The 18,865-nt window shown below is 39.0% G+C and overlaps 1 protein-coding gene across 6 annotated transcripts in view; it reads left to right on the forward strand.

Annotated features, from left to right (window-relative positions):
* KCNAB1 (potassium voltage-gated channel subfamily A regulatory beta subunit 1) overlaps window positions 1-18,865 on the forward strand; it is a 385,175-nt gene that overhangs the window by 314,653 nt on the left and 51,657 nt on the right. For 4 of the 6 annotated variants that reach the window (XM_087870304.1, XM_045812023.2, XM_045812030.2 and 1 more), the window contains exon 8: window positions 10,306-10,392. The exons of the other annotated variants lie outside the window; for them this stretch is intronic. In XM_087870304.1, the coding sequence (XP_087726430.1) occupies window positions 10,306-10,392 (87 nt within the window). The remainder of the gene's footprint in view (window positions 1-10,305; window positions 10,393-18,865) is intronic. 6 annotated transcript variants of the gene reach the window in all.

Here is an 18,865-nt window from a genome sequence, read left to right on the forward strand (position 1 = left end):
ATGCTGACAGGTGTGAGGTGGTAGCTCATTGTGGTTTTAGTTCTCATTTCCCTGATGATGATGATGAGTGACGTTGGGCATCTTTTCATGTGTCTGTTGTCCATCTGCATATATTCTTTGGAAAATGTCTGTCCATGTCTTCTGCCCATTTTTTAATTGGATTGTTTCTCTTTTTTGGTGCTGAGTTGTAGACGTTCTTTATATATTTTGAATATTAACTCTTTATTGGATATATCATTTGCAAATATCTTTTCCCATTTAGTGGGTTGTCTTTTTGTTTTGTTAATGGTTTTCTCACTGTGCAAAAGCCTTTTATTTTGATGTAGTCCTAATAGTTTATTTTTGCTTTTGTTTCCTTTGCCAAAGGTAACATGTCTAGAAAATGTTTCACTAATGTCAAAGATTACTGCCTATGTTTTCTTCTAAGAATTTTATAGTTTCAAGTCTCACATTTAGGTCTTTAATCCATTTTGAGTTTATTTGTGTGAATGGTGTAAGAAAGTTCAGTCTCATTCCTTCTTGTGTAGATGTCCAGTTTCCCCAAAACCATTTGTTGAAGAGACTGTCTTTTTCCATTACATATTCTTGCCCTCTTTGTCATAGATTAATTGACCATGTAATCGTGGGTATATTTCTGGGCTCTCCCTTTTGTTCTGTTGATCTCTGTGTCTGTTCCTGTGCCAGTACCATACCATTTTTATTACTACAGCTTTGTAGTGGATCTTGAAATCTGGGATTGTGATACCTCCAACTTTGTCCTTCTTTTTCAAGATTGCCTTGGCTATTAAGGATGTTTTGCTCCATACAAGTTCTAGGATTATCTGTTCTAGTTCTGTGAAAAAAGCTGTTGGTATTTTGATAGGAATTGCATTGAATCTATAGATGGCTTTGGGTAGTATGGACATTTTAACAAATTTTTTCTCCCAGTCAGTGAGCATGGAATATCTTTACATTTGTCTGTGTCATCTTCGGTTTCTTTCATCAATGTTTTGTGGTTTTCAGAGTACAGGTCTTTCACTTCCTTAGTTAAATTGATTCCTAGATATTTTATTATTTTCAGTGCATGTGTAAATGGGATTGTTTTCTTAATTTCTCTTTCTGCTACTTCATCATTGTTGTATAGAAGTGCAACTGATTTCTGTATATTGATTTTGTATCCTGAAAATTTATTGAATTTATTTTTCAATTCTAGTAGTTTTTTGGTGGAGTCTTTAGGGTTTTCTTTTTTTTTTTTTTTAAAGATTTTATTTATTTATTCGACAGAGATAGAGACAGCCAGCGAGAGAGGGAACACAAACAGGGGGAGTGGGAGAGGAAGAAGCAGGCTTATAGCAGAAGAGCCTGATGTGGGGCTCGATCCCAGATCGCCAGGATCACGCCCTGAGCCGAAGGCAGACGCTCAACCGCTGTGCCACCCAGGCGCCCCTTTAGGGTTTTCTACATGTAGTATCATGTCATCTGCAAATAGTGACAGTTTTACTTCTTTCTCACCAATTCGGATGCCTTTTATTCCTTTTTCTTGTCTGAGTGTCGTAGCTGGGATTTCCAGTAGCATGTTAAATAAAAGTGGTAAGAACGAACATCCTTGTCTTGTCCCTGGGCTTAGGAGAAAAACTCTCAGTTTTTCACCATCGAGTAGGATGTTAGTTCTGGGTTTTTGATATATGGCCTTTATTATGTTGAGTTATGTTCTCTCTACACATATTTTGTTGAGAGTTTTTATCATGAATGGATGTTATACTTTGTCAGATGTATTTTCTTCATCTATTGAAATGATCATATGGTTTTTATACTTTTTCTTGGTGATATGATATATCACATTGGTTGATTTGCAAATATTGAACTACCCTTGCATCCCAGGAATCAATCCTGCTTGATTGTGGTAAATGATTTTTTTTTAATGTATTGTTGGATTCAGTTTGCTAATATTTTCTTGAGGACTTTTACATCTGTGTTCATCAGAGATATTGGCCTGTCATTCTCTTTTTCAGTGGTATCTTTATCCGGTTTTGGTATCAGGGTAATGCTGGCCTCATAGAATGAATTTGGAAGTTCTTCTTCCTCTTCTGTTTTTTGGAAGAGTTTGAGAAGAATAGGTAGTAACTCTTCTTTAAATGTTTGGTAGAATTCGCTTATGAAACCATCTGGTCCTGTACTTTTTTTTTGTGGCGGGGGGTGGGGGGAAGTTTGTTGGTTACTGATTCAATTTCATTGCTAGTAATCGGTGTGTTCAAATTGTCTGTTTCCTCCTGATTCAGTTTTATGAGGTTATATGTTTCTAGGAATTTATCCATTTCATCTAGATTGTCCATTTTGTTGGCATATAATTTTTCAAGACTATGATAGTTCTTAAAAAATATTATATGCATTTTAAAAAATGGTAGAAAATTATCACTCAGTAACTGGTTCATGGAGCTATTGCTTTTGTGATGGTACTCAAAACTTTGTAGAGACTAGAAATAAACAGGAAATAGTTCAGTCTTCTAGAACCATTATATAGTAGAGTACTATACTTCATTGGGAGGATTATGAGAATTGTGAGGACTTTTTATGTATTTCTTATTTGTCTATATATAACAAAATTTTTATACCTGCACCTATTGCAATAAGGGAAAAATGTTAAATGGGGCTATACAGATCCGAGATTTTTATAACTTTAGATTCATGATTAATCATTAAGACAGATGATTTTTCTTCTTTTTAAAACTAGTTTGATTTATGAAAGACCGAAGTCAATAAAAACATGAAATGTACTCTAATCTCACTACTTTAAAAATAAAAATAAAGAATTCTTCCCTTTGCTTACCTCATCTCATTCCACAGTGGGACAGTCTGGTGCATGTCCTTCCCAACTTGTCCCCACAGTTAAATTGATCTATCTATCTACCTATCCACATTTACCTGTAAATACAAAAACATAAGTATGAAACCAATGGAATCAAGTTGTACATATTAGCCTAAAATCTACTTTTTTTGCAATTAAAATAATTTTAGACATACACCCACATGCATATGCACGCTACACATGATTTGTAGGTTATTTCTTGGTTTTAGTATTATAAAGAATTATACAAATGGCCATCCTTATGTAAATGTGATAGATACTGAAAGCAGCATTGTTAGGTCAAACAATAATGCATCTTTTAAATTATTTTCTAAAAAGGAATATACCAATCTGATGGATGAGGTGGTTTTATTTGCTTAGTTATACATTTATTTAGTAATGGGTTTGAGCTACTTTTTATAATTTTGTGCTGCTTTTTCTGGGAACCAACTCTTCATGTTCTTAAGCTAGTTTTCTTTTGAGTTGTTTGTCTTGATCTTATTAATTTTTCAGGAGCTCTTTGTACATTAATAATGTTCACTCTTTGTCAGTTACATGTGTTACAAATATTTTCTTCCAGGCTGTGATTTCATTGTGAAGTTTTTTTCCTCCCCATGAACCTAATCTGAAAGATAATGTTGAGGGGCGCGTGGGTGGCTCAGTTGGTTAAGCATCTGACTTCAGCTCAGGTCATGATCTCAGGGTCCTGGGACCGAGCCTCAGTGGGGGTCCCTGCTCAGCAGGGGTTGGGGGAGAGAGTCTGCTTGTCCCTTTCCCTGTGTACCTCCCCCCACTTGTATGCTTGCTCACTCTCTCTTGCTCTTTCTCTTTCAAATAAATGAATAAAAGTCTTAAAAAAAAAGAGATAATGTTGAATTCGAAGACTTTCATTGAAGTTTAGAAGTTAGAGATCTTTATTAACCTATAAAGAGAACTTGGAAAGATCTTAGACTTCCACTGGAAAAAAATAATTTTGGTGTTCAATCATTTAATTTAAAATAGAGACTTTTGGGGCACCTGGCTGGCTCAGTTGGTAGAGCATGTGACTCTTGATCTTGGAGTTGTGAGTTGGAGCCCCACATTGGACATAGAGATTATTTTTTAAAAATTTAAAATTTAAAAATAGAATGGAGACTTTTGAAGCCAGATCTTGGAGAATATGTTTATAATTTATATTTCATATTATATATATATATATATATATATATATATATATATATATATATAATTTTTAATAGTGATAGTTGTTTCCAACATTTTTGTATGAGTTTGGTATTCTTATTAACTGGTTTTTAATATATTTGTAAGCACTGGGCTTTGAAACCAAACAAACAGTGGTTCAAGTTTCAACTGTGTCATTTATGAGCTAGGGGACTTTGTGCAAGTTACTTAACCTCACTAAACCTCCATCTCCTTGATTGTACTATTGGCTATCAATATTCCTACCTCACAACATTACTATACAGAGACTGAAATTAGATAATTCACATTGAGCACAGTATCTGTCACATAATAAGCACTTAATAAATGTTATTTTTGTCATCATCATCATCATTCTTAATAGTGCAACTATTAGTCTTCATTCCATAGATAAGGGCACCCTTGACTAAGTAACATTTTAAGGCCATCACAATGAATAAGCACATTCTAGCACTGGAGAAAGCTTCCAAATTCCTAACCCAAACAAAATCCCTTCTCAGGCCTTCATGTCCAATTTGACATTGCCAAGTAAAACCCAACCTGCTTCTTAAAAACTGTTACCCTTCCTGCTCTAGCACTTGCCCACATGGTTTAGCCGTGTACCGTGAGAAATAACCGCCCCCCCCCCAAAGAAATAATTCACGTAAGCTTGTTGTACAATGCTGAAAAACAAGGCAGCAGTGTGCTGCGTAGAAAGTTCTCGTCCCTCTTTTTAATCTGATTAAAAAGGAGATTCAGGCAATGGTTCAGGATGGCAATCAACAGAGAACATAAAATCGAGGGGAGATAGAATGGAGAAAGTTGCTGTGCTTTTTACTGACTCTCCGTTGCTTTAATATTTGCCAGTGTGCTCATCATTTCAAAATTCTCTCTTCTAAATCAGTTTTCTATAAGCCTCAACCAACCAAACAGAAATACCTTAAATTCTCTGTCCCTTTAAATAAGTCAGGAATTCTCTTAGGAGCTAATCTCTCAGGATATGATAAACCAGTTCAGCTGAAATTCAAACTGACCCAGATTCAAACTTTAACACAAAATTTCAAACTTCTGAGACTGAAGAATTGGGATCATTTATTAGTATGTTGTGACTGTTTATTTTGTAGTTCATAGTTTCCGCCAAAGACAAAGATATTCCTGAGTCCAAGAGAATCAGCTAAAAGTATATTTCTAGGTAGGCTGAAATTAGGGAATTGAGTGAATTTTCAGGGAAACTGTGTGTGTGGGGGGGGGCATGAGATTTCTAGCCCCAAAATAAAGTTTGAAGAGGTTTATAAGTCATTATCCTTGGGTTTCATTGATACTTGTTTTGTGATGAAGGTGACCTTACTGGGCATTGAAGATTCTTATGCACATTCAATTTAGAAAGTGTTCTTGGAGGACAAGAAGTCCAATTCACGTGGAGTTCAGGCCACTTGAGTGCTGGTGACCTTGGCCACCTGAGCTGGTTTACAGGGTGTAAAATGAGCCTGACTTGTACGTAATGCTGTTTTGAAAAAATTCATATGGAAGACCTTTTCAGTGAGCCCAAGTTCCCTTACTTAGACCCAGTTAGGAACAACACGCTCCTTGCATTCACAAGGCGGAGGTGGAAACTGCACAATGGGAGCTCTATCATATCCATCAGGAATCCCAAGGTCCTCTCAAGTTCGGAAAATCTGTTCATTCGGCCATTCCTCAAACATTCTTTAAGTCCCAATTTTTGCCAGTATTAAAATTTAACAGTTCAAGTTTCCTTAGTATCTTATAGGAAAGAATAGAAATAGTTTGGTAAGTCAGTTCGTAAGACTGAAGTAAACTGTGTGCTTTGATAGGCAAAGGCTGTGTCTGAGTGTATAGTTTCCTTCAGGTGAATGGCAGTTTTGCTGTGATTCAAACCACAAACTCACTCTCATGATTCGAGGAGTAGGAGAGGAAAATAATCTGTGAAACTGCTTAGACCTTCTTAATGAATGGCAAATGTCAAGCCCAACTTTTCTGAACTTTTATTTTAAAAAGATAATTTATGATTTTTTCAATGAAAGAGGAAGTTTCTTAACAGATGGCTTCACCACAAATTCCTTCCCAGTGTTCCATGTTCGCACTAAACTGAAATCACCCACTCAGGGTAACCATGTTTCATCACGGGGGGTGGGGGCAGCCACAGACCTTATTCTAATATAGCACAGTCTTTATAAAAATAAGCAGACCTGTCTCAAGTCATGACTGAGAGGTCTGCAGAGAAGAAGGCAGATAATTATATATGGAAAAAGTGCCCAGCATTTAAGGCAACATTTTTTTTTCAAGCTAGAAAGGAAGGCAAATGTATAGACACAGCATGTTTGAAGAGAACCCTCGCAGAATCTCCAGACTACTGATGTCCTTGTTTCTACACGGTTCGGCAGGCTGCACGGAACACCTGATCTGTCTCTGGCCATGCCCGTCTGCTTAACTTCTGGAATGGGCATATTTCTTTAGATGCCTGTGAAGTAGGCTTACATTGAATTAAAGTTTACCTTAGTCACAATACAGTTTCTGTTCATCTTCAGAACCTAAAAGAAAAATGAACTTCGATTTCTTTTTCCTCTAGTCACTTGGAAGCTATTTTCTTTATGTAACATAACTTAGTATCCTGTGGACTTTGGAGGAATTGCCAGTTAGCTTGTAGACATCTCCCCAAGGACAGGGAGCTTTTCTCCCTCTTCCCCTGTACTCACTGCCACAGACCCTGGGTTAGTGCCTAGGGACGGGCTAAAGTCCGAGGTGCCTTCAGCAAGCGTGTTCACCGCGGGGCCCGCTTACCTACGTTAGGGTATGACCAGTGGCCCGGATGGCCCTCTGCAGCCAAGGCTAATGCATTTTTGCACATCTACTTAAACTTAATAGCTGGCCCCAAGCCAGTGCTCAACAAACATTTGCTAAGTGGAGCTAGAACATGACTATTTGCTTATTGGAGATAAACCCTAAATGGCTTTCAAGGGGACATTTGTTGAGCACGTCTTTAGGTTGCTACAATTTAACTATTTCTATAAGATTAAAGCATCCAAATGGGAAAGGGCAGGAGTGCCTGATTTGGTTTGTAGTCACATGAAAGATTAAAGCAGGAAGATTGTTTAACTCTAGTTTGTCTTTAGATAGATGAGGAAACCAAGGCCCAAAGAGGCTGAGATGTCAGCCAGCAAGGTCATTCAGGCCAGCCCAAATTAGCACTCGGGTTCCCAAAGCCTTTGCCTCGCCCACACATAGAACTCACCTCTGAATGCCAGGCGGGTCCGTCCAACTGCCAGGAGCTCCATGTGCTTGACTATTCTGCTCGGACTTCTGTGGCTTCCACCAATCTGCTTTCCCCCCAACTTCCCTGTCTCACTAACAGTCCCTTCACTTTTCAGGCCCAAAAGTCTGAGACTCGTCCTTGATTCCTCGACCTCCGCACTCTGCATCCAGCCCACCTACCAGTCCCCTTATTTCTACTTACACAACTTGTCCCAAATTTGAACACTTCGTACCAACTTGGCCCACTGGCCCTGCTGCTGTGACCTCTCACTGGCCTCCCTCCCTGTTTTCAGTCTTACCTCCTCCAGGTCATCCCCAGCCAACCTGTGACCAGCTCAAATTGGAAATCTGATAATGTCATTTCCCCTGTTTAACTCCTCACATCCCAGCCCCCCCACCAATGATTTTCCATCTTACAGAGAGTAAAACCCAGAATTTACACCATGGATTTCAAGGCTTGATGTGATTGAGATTTTCAAAGTTGGGGACAGGGTCTCTTAGAGGCACAATCTCCTACTTCATTTCAGAGTCCACGTGGGGGTTCAGGTGGACCACACAGCACTACAAAGGGGCCAAGCCAGCTGCAGCTTTTTCTCGCAGTTGCTCTCTGCCCGTGCTGAGCTGTTTAGAAGAGACACCAAGGGATAAGGCCATTATCAGAAAGGGGGACACTTGCTTCCGGTGCCAGGAAGGGCCAGGACTTGTCATTAAATGCCTCCCTCCAAAACCAGGAGGTCTGGGGAAAATCTTCAGCATTCAGTCTTTGGCACCTCTCATTCTGAACGTTTCCAGATGTTAGCACCACTGTGATAATCACCACAGTTCTGTAGACTATTGTGCTTGCAAAGTGCTTGACAGCTGGTTTTATTTGCTCTCCTGGAGCAGTGATCCTAAAGGTAGTATGTATTGTTCTCTCCACTGCAGATTAGAGACCGGAGTCAAAAAAAAAAAAAAAAAAAAGTGGGGGTGGGGGAGGTCTCAAATAACCCAGGTGGAATCACATAGCATGTTAGAGTATTTCCAACCTTTCCAACCTGTGATACCCTGTTATTTGTTTGTTTGGTTATTCGGTCCTCCCCTTACTTCCTTCAATACATATTACTGCTTCCAAACAGTGGCTCATATCATAGTGCTTTTTAAGGTAAATTTAATTTCAAGCTGCCCCTTGAGAGATCTGGTAACACCCCAGGCCTGAAAGTCACTGCAGTTTTTCGAGAGCATTGGACCTTATAACACCTGTCTGCCCTAATCTCTTCATCAATGCTTCTTTTAACAAGCTACCACCACAGCAATCCTTTCTCAATGAATGAAAAATATTTCCGGAACTATATCCAAGCACTTCATTTTCCTGTCAGAAAAGTAATTGTGGCTGGCTGGTAAACCAGTTTGAAAAATCAAATTTAAATGAGCCAAATTTAAATTTATAAGAGCCTCATTTAACATGCAATTAATTTTATGCCTATAATAAAAAGAGAAAAACCACCGGTCTTCCTGAGGAATTAAATAGGCTGGTACGGAAATGCTGTGCCTCATGGAAATGAGATAAAATGATTCTTGAACTGTCATCCTTTTGGTTGCATAATATTATATACAATACATTCTATTTCAGGGAAGTATTAATTTTACTGAAATGAAATCATTTTTTTCTGAGGACTCATAGGAATGTGACCAAATGGTTAGGGCTAAAACTTAGATTATTGGTTCCAGATTTTTTTTTAAGTTCTCGCTCTCTCCTTTATATTACCCAAGTCTTTTTTTTTTTTTAAGATTTTTTTTTTATTTATTTATGTGACAGAGACAGCCAGCGAGAGAGGGAACACAGCAGGGGAGTGGGAGAGGAAGAAGCAGGCTCCCAGCAGAGGAGCCTGATGCGGGACTTGATCCCAGAACGCCGTGATCACACCCTGAGCCGAAGGCAGACGCTTAACGACTGCGCTACCCAGGCGCCCCTACCCAAGTCTTTATAGCTTCTAATGTTTTCGTTTCTTCCCCCAAAGAACAGGGAATAATAGAAATGGTAGAGCTCAGTTTTATTTAAGGTTCTCCAAACTTTGTTCCAGTTAGTAAAAGGTTGAGCAAAACTTTCATTTGCCAATCCTTTTATTCCTGTTACAACCCACGTGTACATTAAGACGGGCTTGGCAGTCATTGATTTCTGATTTATACCATCTTAATGTTTTTGATGTGCAATAAATATATCCCATCCCACTGTAAGCCCATTAAGTTGTTCATAACATGACAGTAATTTGCATTTTTCAAGAAGAAAGAAGTTAAACTCTTAGGCTACTATTTATTCTAAACTTTGCTCCTGGATACTGCCTCAGAGGAGTCACTGTGAAAGATCACTGCTGAGCATGTGCTTTCTGGTGGGGTAGGAGTACTAAAATTATCAAGAATGTTACAAGACATTTCTTTTTTTAAGATTTTATTTATTTTAGAGAGAGAAAGAGAGAGCAGGGGGCAGGGGCAGAGGGAGAGAGAGAGTCTTAAGCAGACGTCATGCTGAGTGTGGAGCCTGGTGCAGGGCTCAGTCTCACAACCCTGAGATCACAGCCCTTGAGATCATGACCTGAGCTGAAACCAAGAGTCAGACGCTTCACCAAACTGCGCCACCCTATAAGACTTTTCTTTGTTGAGGACAAAGTCAGCCTTTGATATATTTTTTAAAGATTCTGTGGGCCAATTAATACATCGTTGTATTCAGTGTCTTTTTGAAACCAATACAGTGCTTTTTTAAAGTAAATTTTTGAAGGAAACCAAACTTATTTTTTTTATTTTATTTAAATTCAATTAATTAACATATGGTGTATTATTAGTTTCAGAGGTTCAGGGATTCATCAGTTGCACAGAACACCCAGTGCTCATCACATCACATGCCCTCCTTAATGCCCATCACCCAGTTACCCCATCCTCCTCCCCACCTCCCCTCCAGCAGCCCTCAGGTTGCTTCCTAGAGTTAAGAGTCTCTTAAACTTTATTTCTAATAGTGCTTACATTTGTACTTTTTGGGGTTTTCCTGCCTCGGTTCCCAGGATTGAAGGGCTCCCTCCAGAGGCTGCAGCTCGAGTACGTGGACGTAGTCTTTGCGAATCGACCGGACAGCAACACCCCTATGGAAGGTGAGTGAAGAAATTTGATAAAAGACTCTAGAGTAATTGATTCTCACTTGATGACTTGTTTCACTAACAATAGGAAATGAAATACATTCAGACTGATTTGGTCAAATGGGGAAAATGAAAACTTTTCCCGTCGATGTCTTTCGGCCTCAGCACTTACCCTCAAGGCCAGAGCTCCGCACACTACATCTTCACTCATTTTTGTAGCTTTCGCGGGCGTTGGGATTGTGGCTCCTGCTGGTTCCATTGCTCACTTTTTCCAGGCTCATTTCACTTCTGCAGTTTCATCAACTGAAACAATAAAATTAATTAGAAGGGGAGTTTGTAACCCAGCCATCATTATTTTGGAGTAAGTCCCTTGATGGTCTTCCTCTTTGGTAAGGACTGGGTCCGATTAGCTTCCAATCTGTGGTAACAGGTGCTAAGTGGTACCGTGAGCAGAGGTTTTGTAGGAGTGACTACTTCAAAATGAGACTCTTCATCGCAATTCGGGTTTTGATTCTCAAGGAGCTGCAACATTTTTATCCCTCTCAGTTACAACTGCTTGAAGACAATAGTCGGGGATCTCCCCGTGGAAACTTTGAGAATGTTCCTAAAACTAAATTTTTTTCAATTTACAATTTATCTGTGGAGTCTACCTAAGATGATTGAGAAAGAAGATAGTTTGGGAGGACATGTCAGAATGCTCTAGTTAATTGAGATTTATAGTCCTATGGATTAGACTTACCTGAGGTGAATAAGAACAAAGATATTTGGGGGATAAAAGGAAAAAAGTATGTTCTGGTCATGTGAGGCTTATAATATGACATACAGTTGTACATTTTCAAAGAATTAGGGCAAATTCTATTGACCATTCAAAATTACACCAAAGATAAATTTGTCCTTGATGATTCAAAAGGTGGTCCAGGATCTCGTAATAAATCAGGTTCTCCAAAGGTTCATTCTTGCTATGGGGTTATAGACGTTATAGAAGTTACAAACGACCGTACACATGAAAGTATATATGAGGGTGCACTTCTGACAAAAGAAAATATTACGGAAATTATTTTCCTTGCCATTTATCTCTTAACTACAGAGAAATGTTAAAGATAGATATTTATATGCCTAATTTTCTCTTCGGGTTTTCTGCTTTCTTGATTCTGAGTAAATCAGGAGTTTATCATAGAGTAATATCAGTGTTGGAAACTCATAATAAGAATTATCCATGGAAATGACATAAAAATGCATATTTTTATCAAGGCAAAAAATAGGTATTTCATAAAGCAATCACAAACATCTTATTAGTGTAAGAAGTGCTTATTGTAAGGATAACATGATGGCACACTCTCCTCAATGACACATTGAAGGAAAACACTAAAACTGTCTGATGAACAAAAGTGTCAAATAAAGTGCCATTTGATGGGAACTGTGAAAGACTGAAATTGCTTCCCATTTTAAGTGCCTAGTGCCACTATTTTCCTCTTTGGAAAAGAATCCTTTGCAATTACACCATGTACAGGGTAGAAAAACATTTGAGATTTTCCTGGGTCCCTTTCTTTTCTTTTCTTTTCTTTTCTTTTCTTTTCTTTTCTTTTCTTTTCTTTCCTTTCCTTTCCTTTCCTTTCCTTTCCCTTTCTTTCCTTCCTTCCTTCCTTCCTTCCTTCCTTCCTTCCTTCCTTCCTTCCTTCCTTCCTTCCCCATTTTGCACATCCTCCCCCGTGTCTAATTTTAGAGATATAATGCGGGAATCTCTCAAACGGAAAACATTATAATTTGCATTATATACCTATAGAAGGAGAAAGTTCTCAATTAGGATCTAAGCTATGTGACATTGATAAGATAAATGGTGTCTGTTGTGTGAACACTAATTATGTGTTGAAATTTAGTAGAAGGGAGCTTCAGAACCAACAACAACATTAAAACATTAAACATTAAACATTAAACAACATTAAAACATTAAACAACATTAAAAACCCAAGATGGCTGCCCGATAGACTTTGTAGCTGCAGTGTTGTCCAGCCTTTGCTAGAATTGGAGAACATGTTAATTTTCCCTGAGTTTCTCATATAAAATTCCACAAAGCAGAACATTTTATCAAGCTATTTTGTCAAGAGTGTCTGTCCAAGTTCGGAACTCTAATATAGGAGGCCAAACAATGGAAGTTTGCACTTGCTGATAAGATCAAGGAACGTGGCATTTTGTAGCTCTACCAACATCTACCACTTCATGCTGGAATATAGTCTGGCTCTCCCCACCCTCCACCAGAAGGGATCCACTCCTACCTGGCCCATCAGGCTCTAAGACTTAATTCCTCTGGCACGATTTAGCAGGGACATACCACAGAAATTCCTCAAGTAGGACTTGTTCCAAATTGAAATCGCTTCCTGTCATTTCTCCCTGGCTTTCCGAAAATGTGTATCCTCAAACTTAGTGTACTCGTGTGTTCCAAGGTGGGCCCAGCAGAGATGCCAGCGTGATACTAGTCTCTGGAAACTGATTCTCTGCATTTAGTGTCTCCTACTTTACTGTAACAGAGGGCAGCACTTATCTGGGCAATAGAGAGAAGAAGAAATAGTAAGTAAAAAGAAAATGAGAAATAGACAGGGATTGTCAGGAGGCCTTGGATGCATTTGCTCCCCTAAACATGGGGGAAAATGGTATCTAAGCTATTTCTGGATCCCATATGATTAAGATTCATTTTCGCAGTGATTTTCTAAGTCATAAGTTGTGTGTGAGTGAAGGTTGTACCGGTACAATGGGGTCTACCTTAGAGGGCTATTCGTGTTTCTAAAAACAATACAGAAGGTAAATATTATGTGTAATCAGAATTACCCTTCAAAAGCCCACTGTAGTTCTTTGTTAGTCAATGTTACTCTATAGTCTTTAATTAGTTTTCAATTTCCTCAGCAAATATAGTGACAAAACCATCACTGGATACTTGCCCAGCCCCCCCCCCCACTTTTTTTCTTTTTGTAATGGCCAGAAAATCCTTAATATTATTCACGTACTTTTCCTTATTTCAGCAACTCACATTGGCAATTTTAGGCTTGGTTGCATCCATCCGTGTCTAATATGAGTGATGCAGCAGCGGCTGCCAAGTGCATAGTGATGAGTTTCCATAGACTAAATCTACGCATGGTAGCACTGGGCCGCATGCGTGGGTCTGGGTGTCTCGTATTAGACCCTTAGCATTTGAAAATCATTTTTATTGATTTCAACCGTTCCTATCCACTCCGTGGAGACACAGCACATGCTAAGCTCCAATTTTGGTGAGGCACCTGTTTTAAACCCCAGGGACCTAATGAGAGAGCCCAGCCTAGCTTTCTAAGACACATTTTAAACAACTTTGATTTAAGTTTATTAAAATACCAACCCCATTCATTTGATGTGCACCTTGAAAGGAGGTTAATTGGGAACGTTTCTAAAATAAACCAGCATGAGTTTCATTCAGTTTCTACATATCCTATAGCAACCAACTGAGCCAGAAAAAGATTAGCAGTCGCATCTTCTTCATAATATAGAGGCATCGTATATCCAATTAGCTGTTGTCTTCCCTTCTTCCTTGGAAAACCAATAGACAAAAAGTGAGTCCTCTCAAAAGAATAGCTGTAAATTCCAAATGTGCAGTCAGTGGAGAAGGTGCTTAAGACGCTGATTTGCAATCTGCAGCCCTATGCCACGCAGTTACATTTTATAGCATGGGAAGATGTTCCTGACAACAGAGGGGAACTCTTGTACTTTTTCCTCTGTCCTTCTTGTTTATTTTTTCTGGTTCACCTAGTAGTAAGTCATTTTTCTTTCACAGCATCTGCCATGCCATCTGTCTCTGCTACAATATCTGGCATTGATGGCATGTGTTCCAATCCCAGAAAAAAAAATCAGCCCCATATCCCATTTCTTTTTTCTTATGCTGCTGTGTTCCTACCAGCAGAGTCACTGACAGTTCCTTGTGCTCTGTGCTACTCATATTCTTAATTCTCTCATTTCCATAAATCCCAACGTGTATTTCAAAGTCTTCTCCTGAGCTCATCAGACAAAAGAAACTTCGTTCCAACGTGAGTCATGCTAGACAGGGATAGACACAGAGCATTTGTGTGTCTGAGGACCTGTACTAGGCGTTTTTTGGTTTGGTTTTCTGTCATTTCCAAGTGTCAGGCTAATTTCTCTTTCTATACTCTTCTCATTGTTCCAGAGAGGAAATGATTGAGCATTACTAGAGGGCAAGAAAGGAGTCTACAAACCATGTATTATTTGTGAATAACAGAAAAAAGAGGGGAACTGTTTTTGTTTGCATAGCTTTTTAAAAAGGAAAAAAGAGGGGCGCCTGGGTGGCACAGCGGTTAAGCGTCTGCCTTTGGCTCAGGGCGTGATCCCAGCGTTATGGGATCGAGCCCCACATCAGGCTCCTCCGCTATGAGGCTGCTTCTTCCTCTCCCACTCTCCCTGCTTGTGTTCCCTCTCTCGCTGGCTGTCTCTATCTCTGTCGAATAGATAAATAAAATCTTTAAAAAATAAATAAATAAAAAGGAAAAAAGAAATCCCACCTGTGTGTTGATCTGAGAATATGATGATTTTTAAATGAAATCAAATTTTAATTTAAAAAATATTTTGGAATTCAACCTTCTATTATTTAGAGCTTTTTGCCAAAACTAGTTAATCTCACAGACTCCCTTAGTCATTAGGTGTTATTCCCAACCTAATTACAGTTCAAATTATTTTTTTTTTCCTGCTAGCAGGTCAGTGCAGACATAAACAACACAAATGTCTTTTTTATTTTTTTTTAATTTTATGTATTTATTTAACAGAGAGAAAGCACAGAAGCAGGGGGAGAGGCAGAGGGAGAAGCAAGCTCCCCGCTGAGCAGGGGCTGAATTCTAGGACCCTGAGATTATGACCTGAGCCAAAGGCAAATACTTAACCGACTGAGCCACCCAGGTGCCCTTAGATGTCTTTTTTAAATCAGAGAGACAAGATCAAAGTTCGCATCTCTTAGTTCCCACAATATCATCATGTCAAACAGCCCACCCCATATGTGTTTACTTCCTTCTAAGCCATCTTGTTTGGTGTCCCCATATGCAAGCAAGAATCTGTGGATATTCAGGAATCTAGGATTTTCAGTGACAGACGGCTCAGAAAATACCAGAAAGTAACACACATTGCAGCATCCCAAACCTTCTCCATGTTTTTCAATTCCAGAACACTGGACCTAGATATTTAGTATCCAAAGCAAAGTTTTCAGAACAAAAATTTAATGCCCTAAAAACGAGAAATATCACCTAAGAATAATGGATCATGCCTCTGCGTTTATATTATCTTCCCTGAAAGACGCTCTCAATCTTTCCCCCAAGACATAATAATAGCAGGAAGAAATCTTCGGCAAACAGTCATTAGCAACACTAAATAGTACGCAAGTCATACGCGTATTTTGAATTTTCTATTAGTTACATTCAAAAGGTAAAAAGAAACAAGAAAATAGTTGTAAAACTATATTTTGGGGGTGACTGGCTGGCTCAGAGCATGCAACTCTTGATCTCAGGGTTGTAAGTTCAAGGCCCACACTGGGTGCAGAGTTTACTTAAAAAAATCCTTAAAAAATACATATGTATTTTTAAATTTAACCTAATATATAAAACATATCATTTCAACATGTAATCAATATAAAAATTATTGAGATTTTTTTTTCACACTTAGTCTTTGAAATCTGTTGTGCTTCTCACGCTCATAGCATATCTTAATTTGGATCAGCAACATTTCAAATGCTTAATAGCCACATGTGGCTGCCGACACTGAATTTGATCACATGCAGGTCTATAAGCTCTATTTCCAGCGTAGCAGAGCACCAGACATAAAGTGCGTGCTCAGTACATATTTATCGTGTGGACGGATGGATGATCGCATGAATGAGTGCACAAGTGTGAGCGACTGAATGAGGGATGCTCTAAAGTTCAGTAGATCCGATTTTATTTTTCTCTACTTGAAAACCGATTTTGGTTCCCTAATATCTACAAACATTCTGGAACCTGATCTGGCTATCATATTTCAGGGTGATGGTGAGGACAGGTTGCTGGCAAACATCCCCAGGACACTCTCCATTCTGTTTCTCCTCATCAGCAGCAACAGAAGCTTCCAGATGCCAGGTCTTTCTCCAGAAACCTGACCGATACCTAAACGAGCAGAAATGAGTGGAGGGATGATTCTTTGGCAGTTCAGCTGCCCCTGAGGATTACTATACCAAATTAAAATTACCTAATGCATTTCATTTATGACCCTGGCCAGGAGGCTCCTGAGAGCCTCTCATGCCCCTCAGATCAATTTAACCTTTGGGTTTGAAAGACTGGGACAGCTGAGTTTTCAAGAAATTAATTTGGAGAAAATGATTTTCATATCCAAGAAGATGAGCCAAAACCTACCAACCCCGTGGCAAAAAGAAAAATAAAAATAAAAATTAAAAAAATTCCAATTTTATTGAATCAGCTTTATTTGCATTTTAACTGCAAATTCACCAAAAATTGGACTGCTACTTTAGACCTATTCAGCTGATGTCTTATCCTTAACAAAAAACAAGTCATTTAACAAAAAGAAAGTGCTTTCATCCTTTTTAAGAAACAGCACTGGAGATGGTTGGATTCACTTTGCGTTCTTACGGTCTCTGGTATGGCTTTTTAGAAAATCTCATGTCGCTATTCACTTTGGGCCTCCTTCTCATTGGGACAGTTATTTCTGCAAAGTGGACTGGGGGAAACTTAGAGGGGGACACAGCTTCAAATCCTGGCTTCACCACTTATTAGACTGTAGACCCAGCACAAGTTCCGACCCCACTGAGGCTCGGGATCCTCACCTGAAAATGGAGGCAACACGGAAAGTGACTTCTGAATGAGTTAACAATGGGGTGCAGGACGGCGAAGCAAACATAAGCCCCTTTTCTAGAATGCCCCGTATAATGCACATACATATAAAACTCCACTTTTGTCTGGATTTCTTCTCAGAGGTGACCATAGGAGAAATCCAAGGTCCTGAAATTATAATGTGATAAAAATAAAATAATGGCCAGGCTGCAGAGGCGACCAGGGTTTTCAGTGAGGCTATGGGAAAATCAAGACACAGTCTTGGCAGTGGAATTTTCTTCTAGCCCATCTTTTCTCGCTGGAATTTTGTTCTGAAATCCTCCACATCCTTTGCAATTAGTGTAATCATAGATTTTCCAGGGCTCATCTATTCAGTTGAAAGGTAATTTTGAGACTGTGATTTTATTTTCAAAATTGTATCTAGAAAAAATTCAATGATAGGATTTACTTATTCATTCAGTTGAAATTCATTGAATATCTACTATGTGCCAATCACTCTTCTATGCCCTGGGAGAAGCAGAAGTTAGTGAGTTAGGCAAACATCCTGCCTTATAGAAATTACATTCTTGTAGGGGAGACAGGCAGTAAGTTAGTAAAAAAGTTACATTAGATAGTGATAAGAGGATGTAGAAAAAAATAAGTCCTGAGAGAAGGATAGGAAGTATGGGGGTGTAGATTTTAGTTAGGGTGTCCAAGGGAGGTCTGAGAAGGATATGGGGGGAATAGCCTGGCCTCCCACAAAATGAGAAGAGTAGAACTTTGGAGTCAGACTCTAATTCAGATCATCTTTCTATTTCTTCCCAGTGTGTCATTTTAGACACATTATTTAATCTGTCTTATCCTTACAGATAAGTGTCCTTATCTATAAAATGCAGGTATTAATTTCTACTTTATAGGGTTATTACGAAGATTTTTTGGAATGATATATACAAAATGCATACAGTGCTGCTTAGTACACAGTAATTACTAAAAAATGTAAAGCTATCTTTTTGTTTTGTTATTGTGTACATGGTCCTGCTGTAAATTTGTCATGTGGGTAATGACCTTCATGTCCTAGTAGCCTCCAAGTCCACCAGGCAATCCTAGAGGTCCCATAACAGAAAGGCTCACACCACAAATTAAGATGCATGAATCACATGAGCTTATTAAGTCAAATAAAAAGTATAATGAGAAGTAAGAGGGCAGAGATGGGGCAATTAAAACAATTAAGATAGAGTATAAACAGGTAGAGGGACCCAACGATCTGAATCTTGGGGCATGCAGTATTTTATGGCCTGTTTTCTCTCTCTGCCACATTAGCCTTCCCTACGAGGCTGTGGTTATAATGATCAGATTCAAGATTTGGGCAAGGACGCTCAGTAGACAGAGGGTGCCTGGGTCCATCATACGCTTGCTCTCTTGGGAGGACTCCAGGACAAATTCACCTGGCCGTTAGCTGTGGCTCACCAGATAGCCTGATTTACAGCCATGGACTCTTTGCATTTCTGGTGCACGGGATTTTTGAAGCCAGAATGGAATCACCAATCAGGGGGTGATTTAAGACTTTATTTGAGTCTTCATATATTTCATGTATATTTAGTATACCGTGAATGTTTGCTGTCATACACATACTGGGTGCATTGAATAGCGCATGTTCCCGTTTCTTCCACCTC

Source organism: Ursus americanus, chromosome 20, assembly GCF_024610735.1.
Source record: "Ursus americanus isolate L20-20 chromosome 20, mUrsAme1.1.p, whole genome shotgun sequence".
Lineage (NCBI taxonomy): Eukaryota > Metazoa > Chordata > Mammalia > Carnivora > Ursidae > Ursus > Ursus americanus.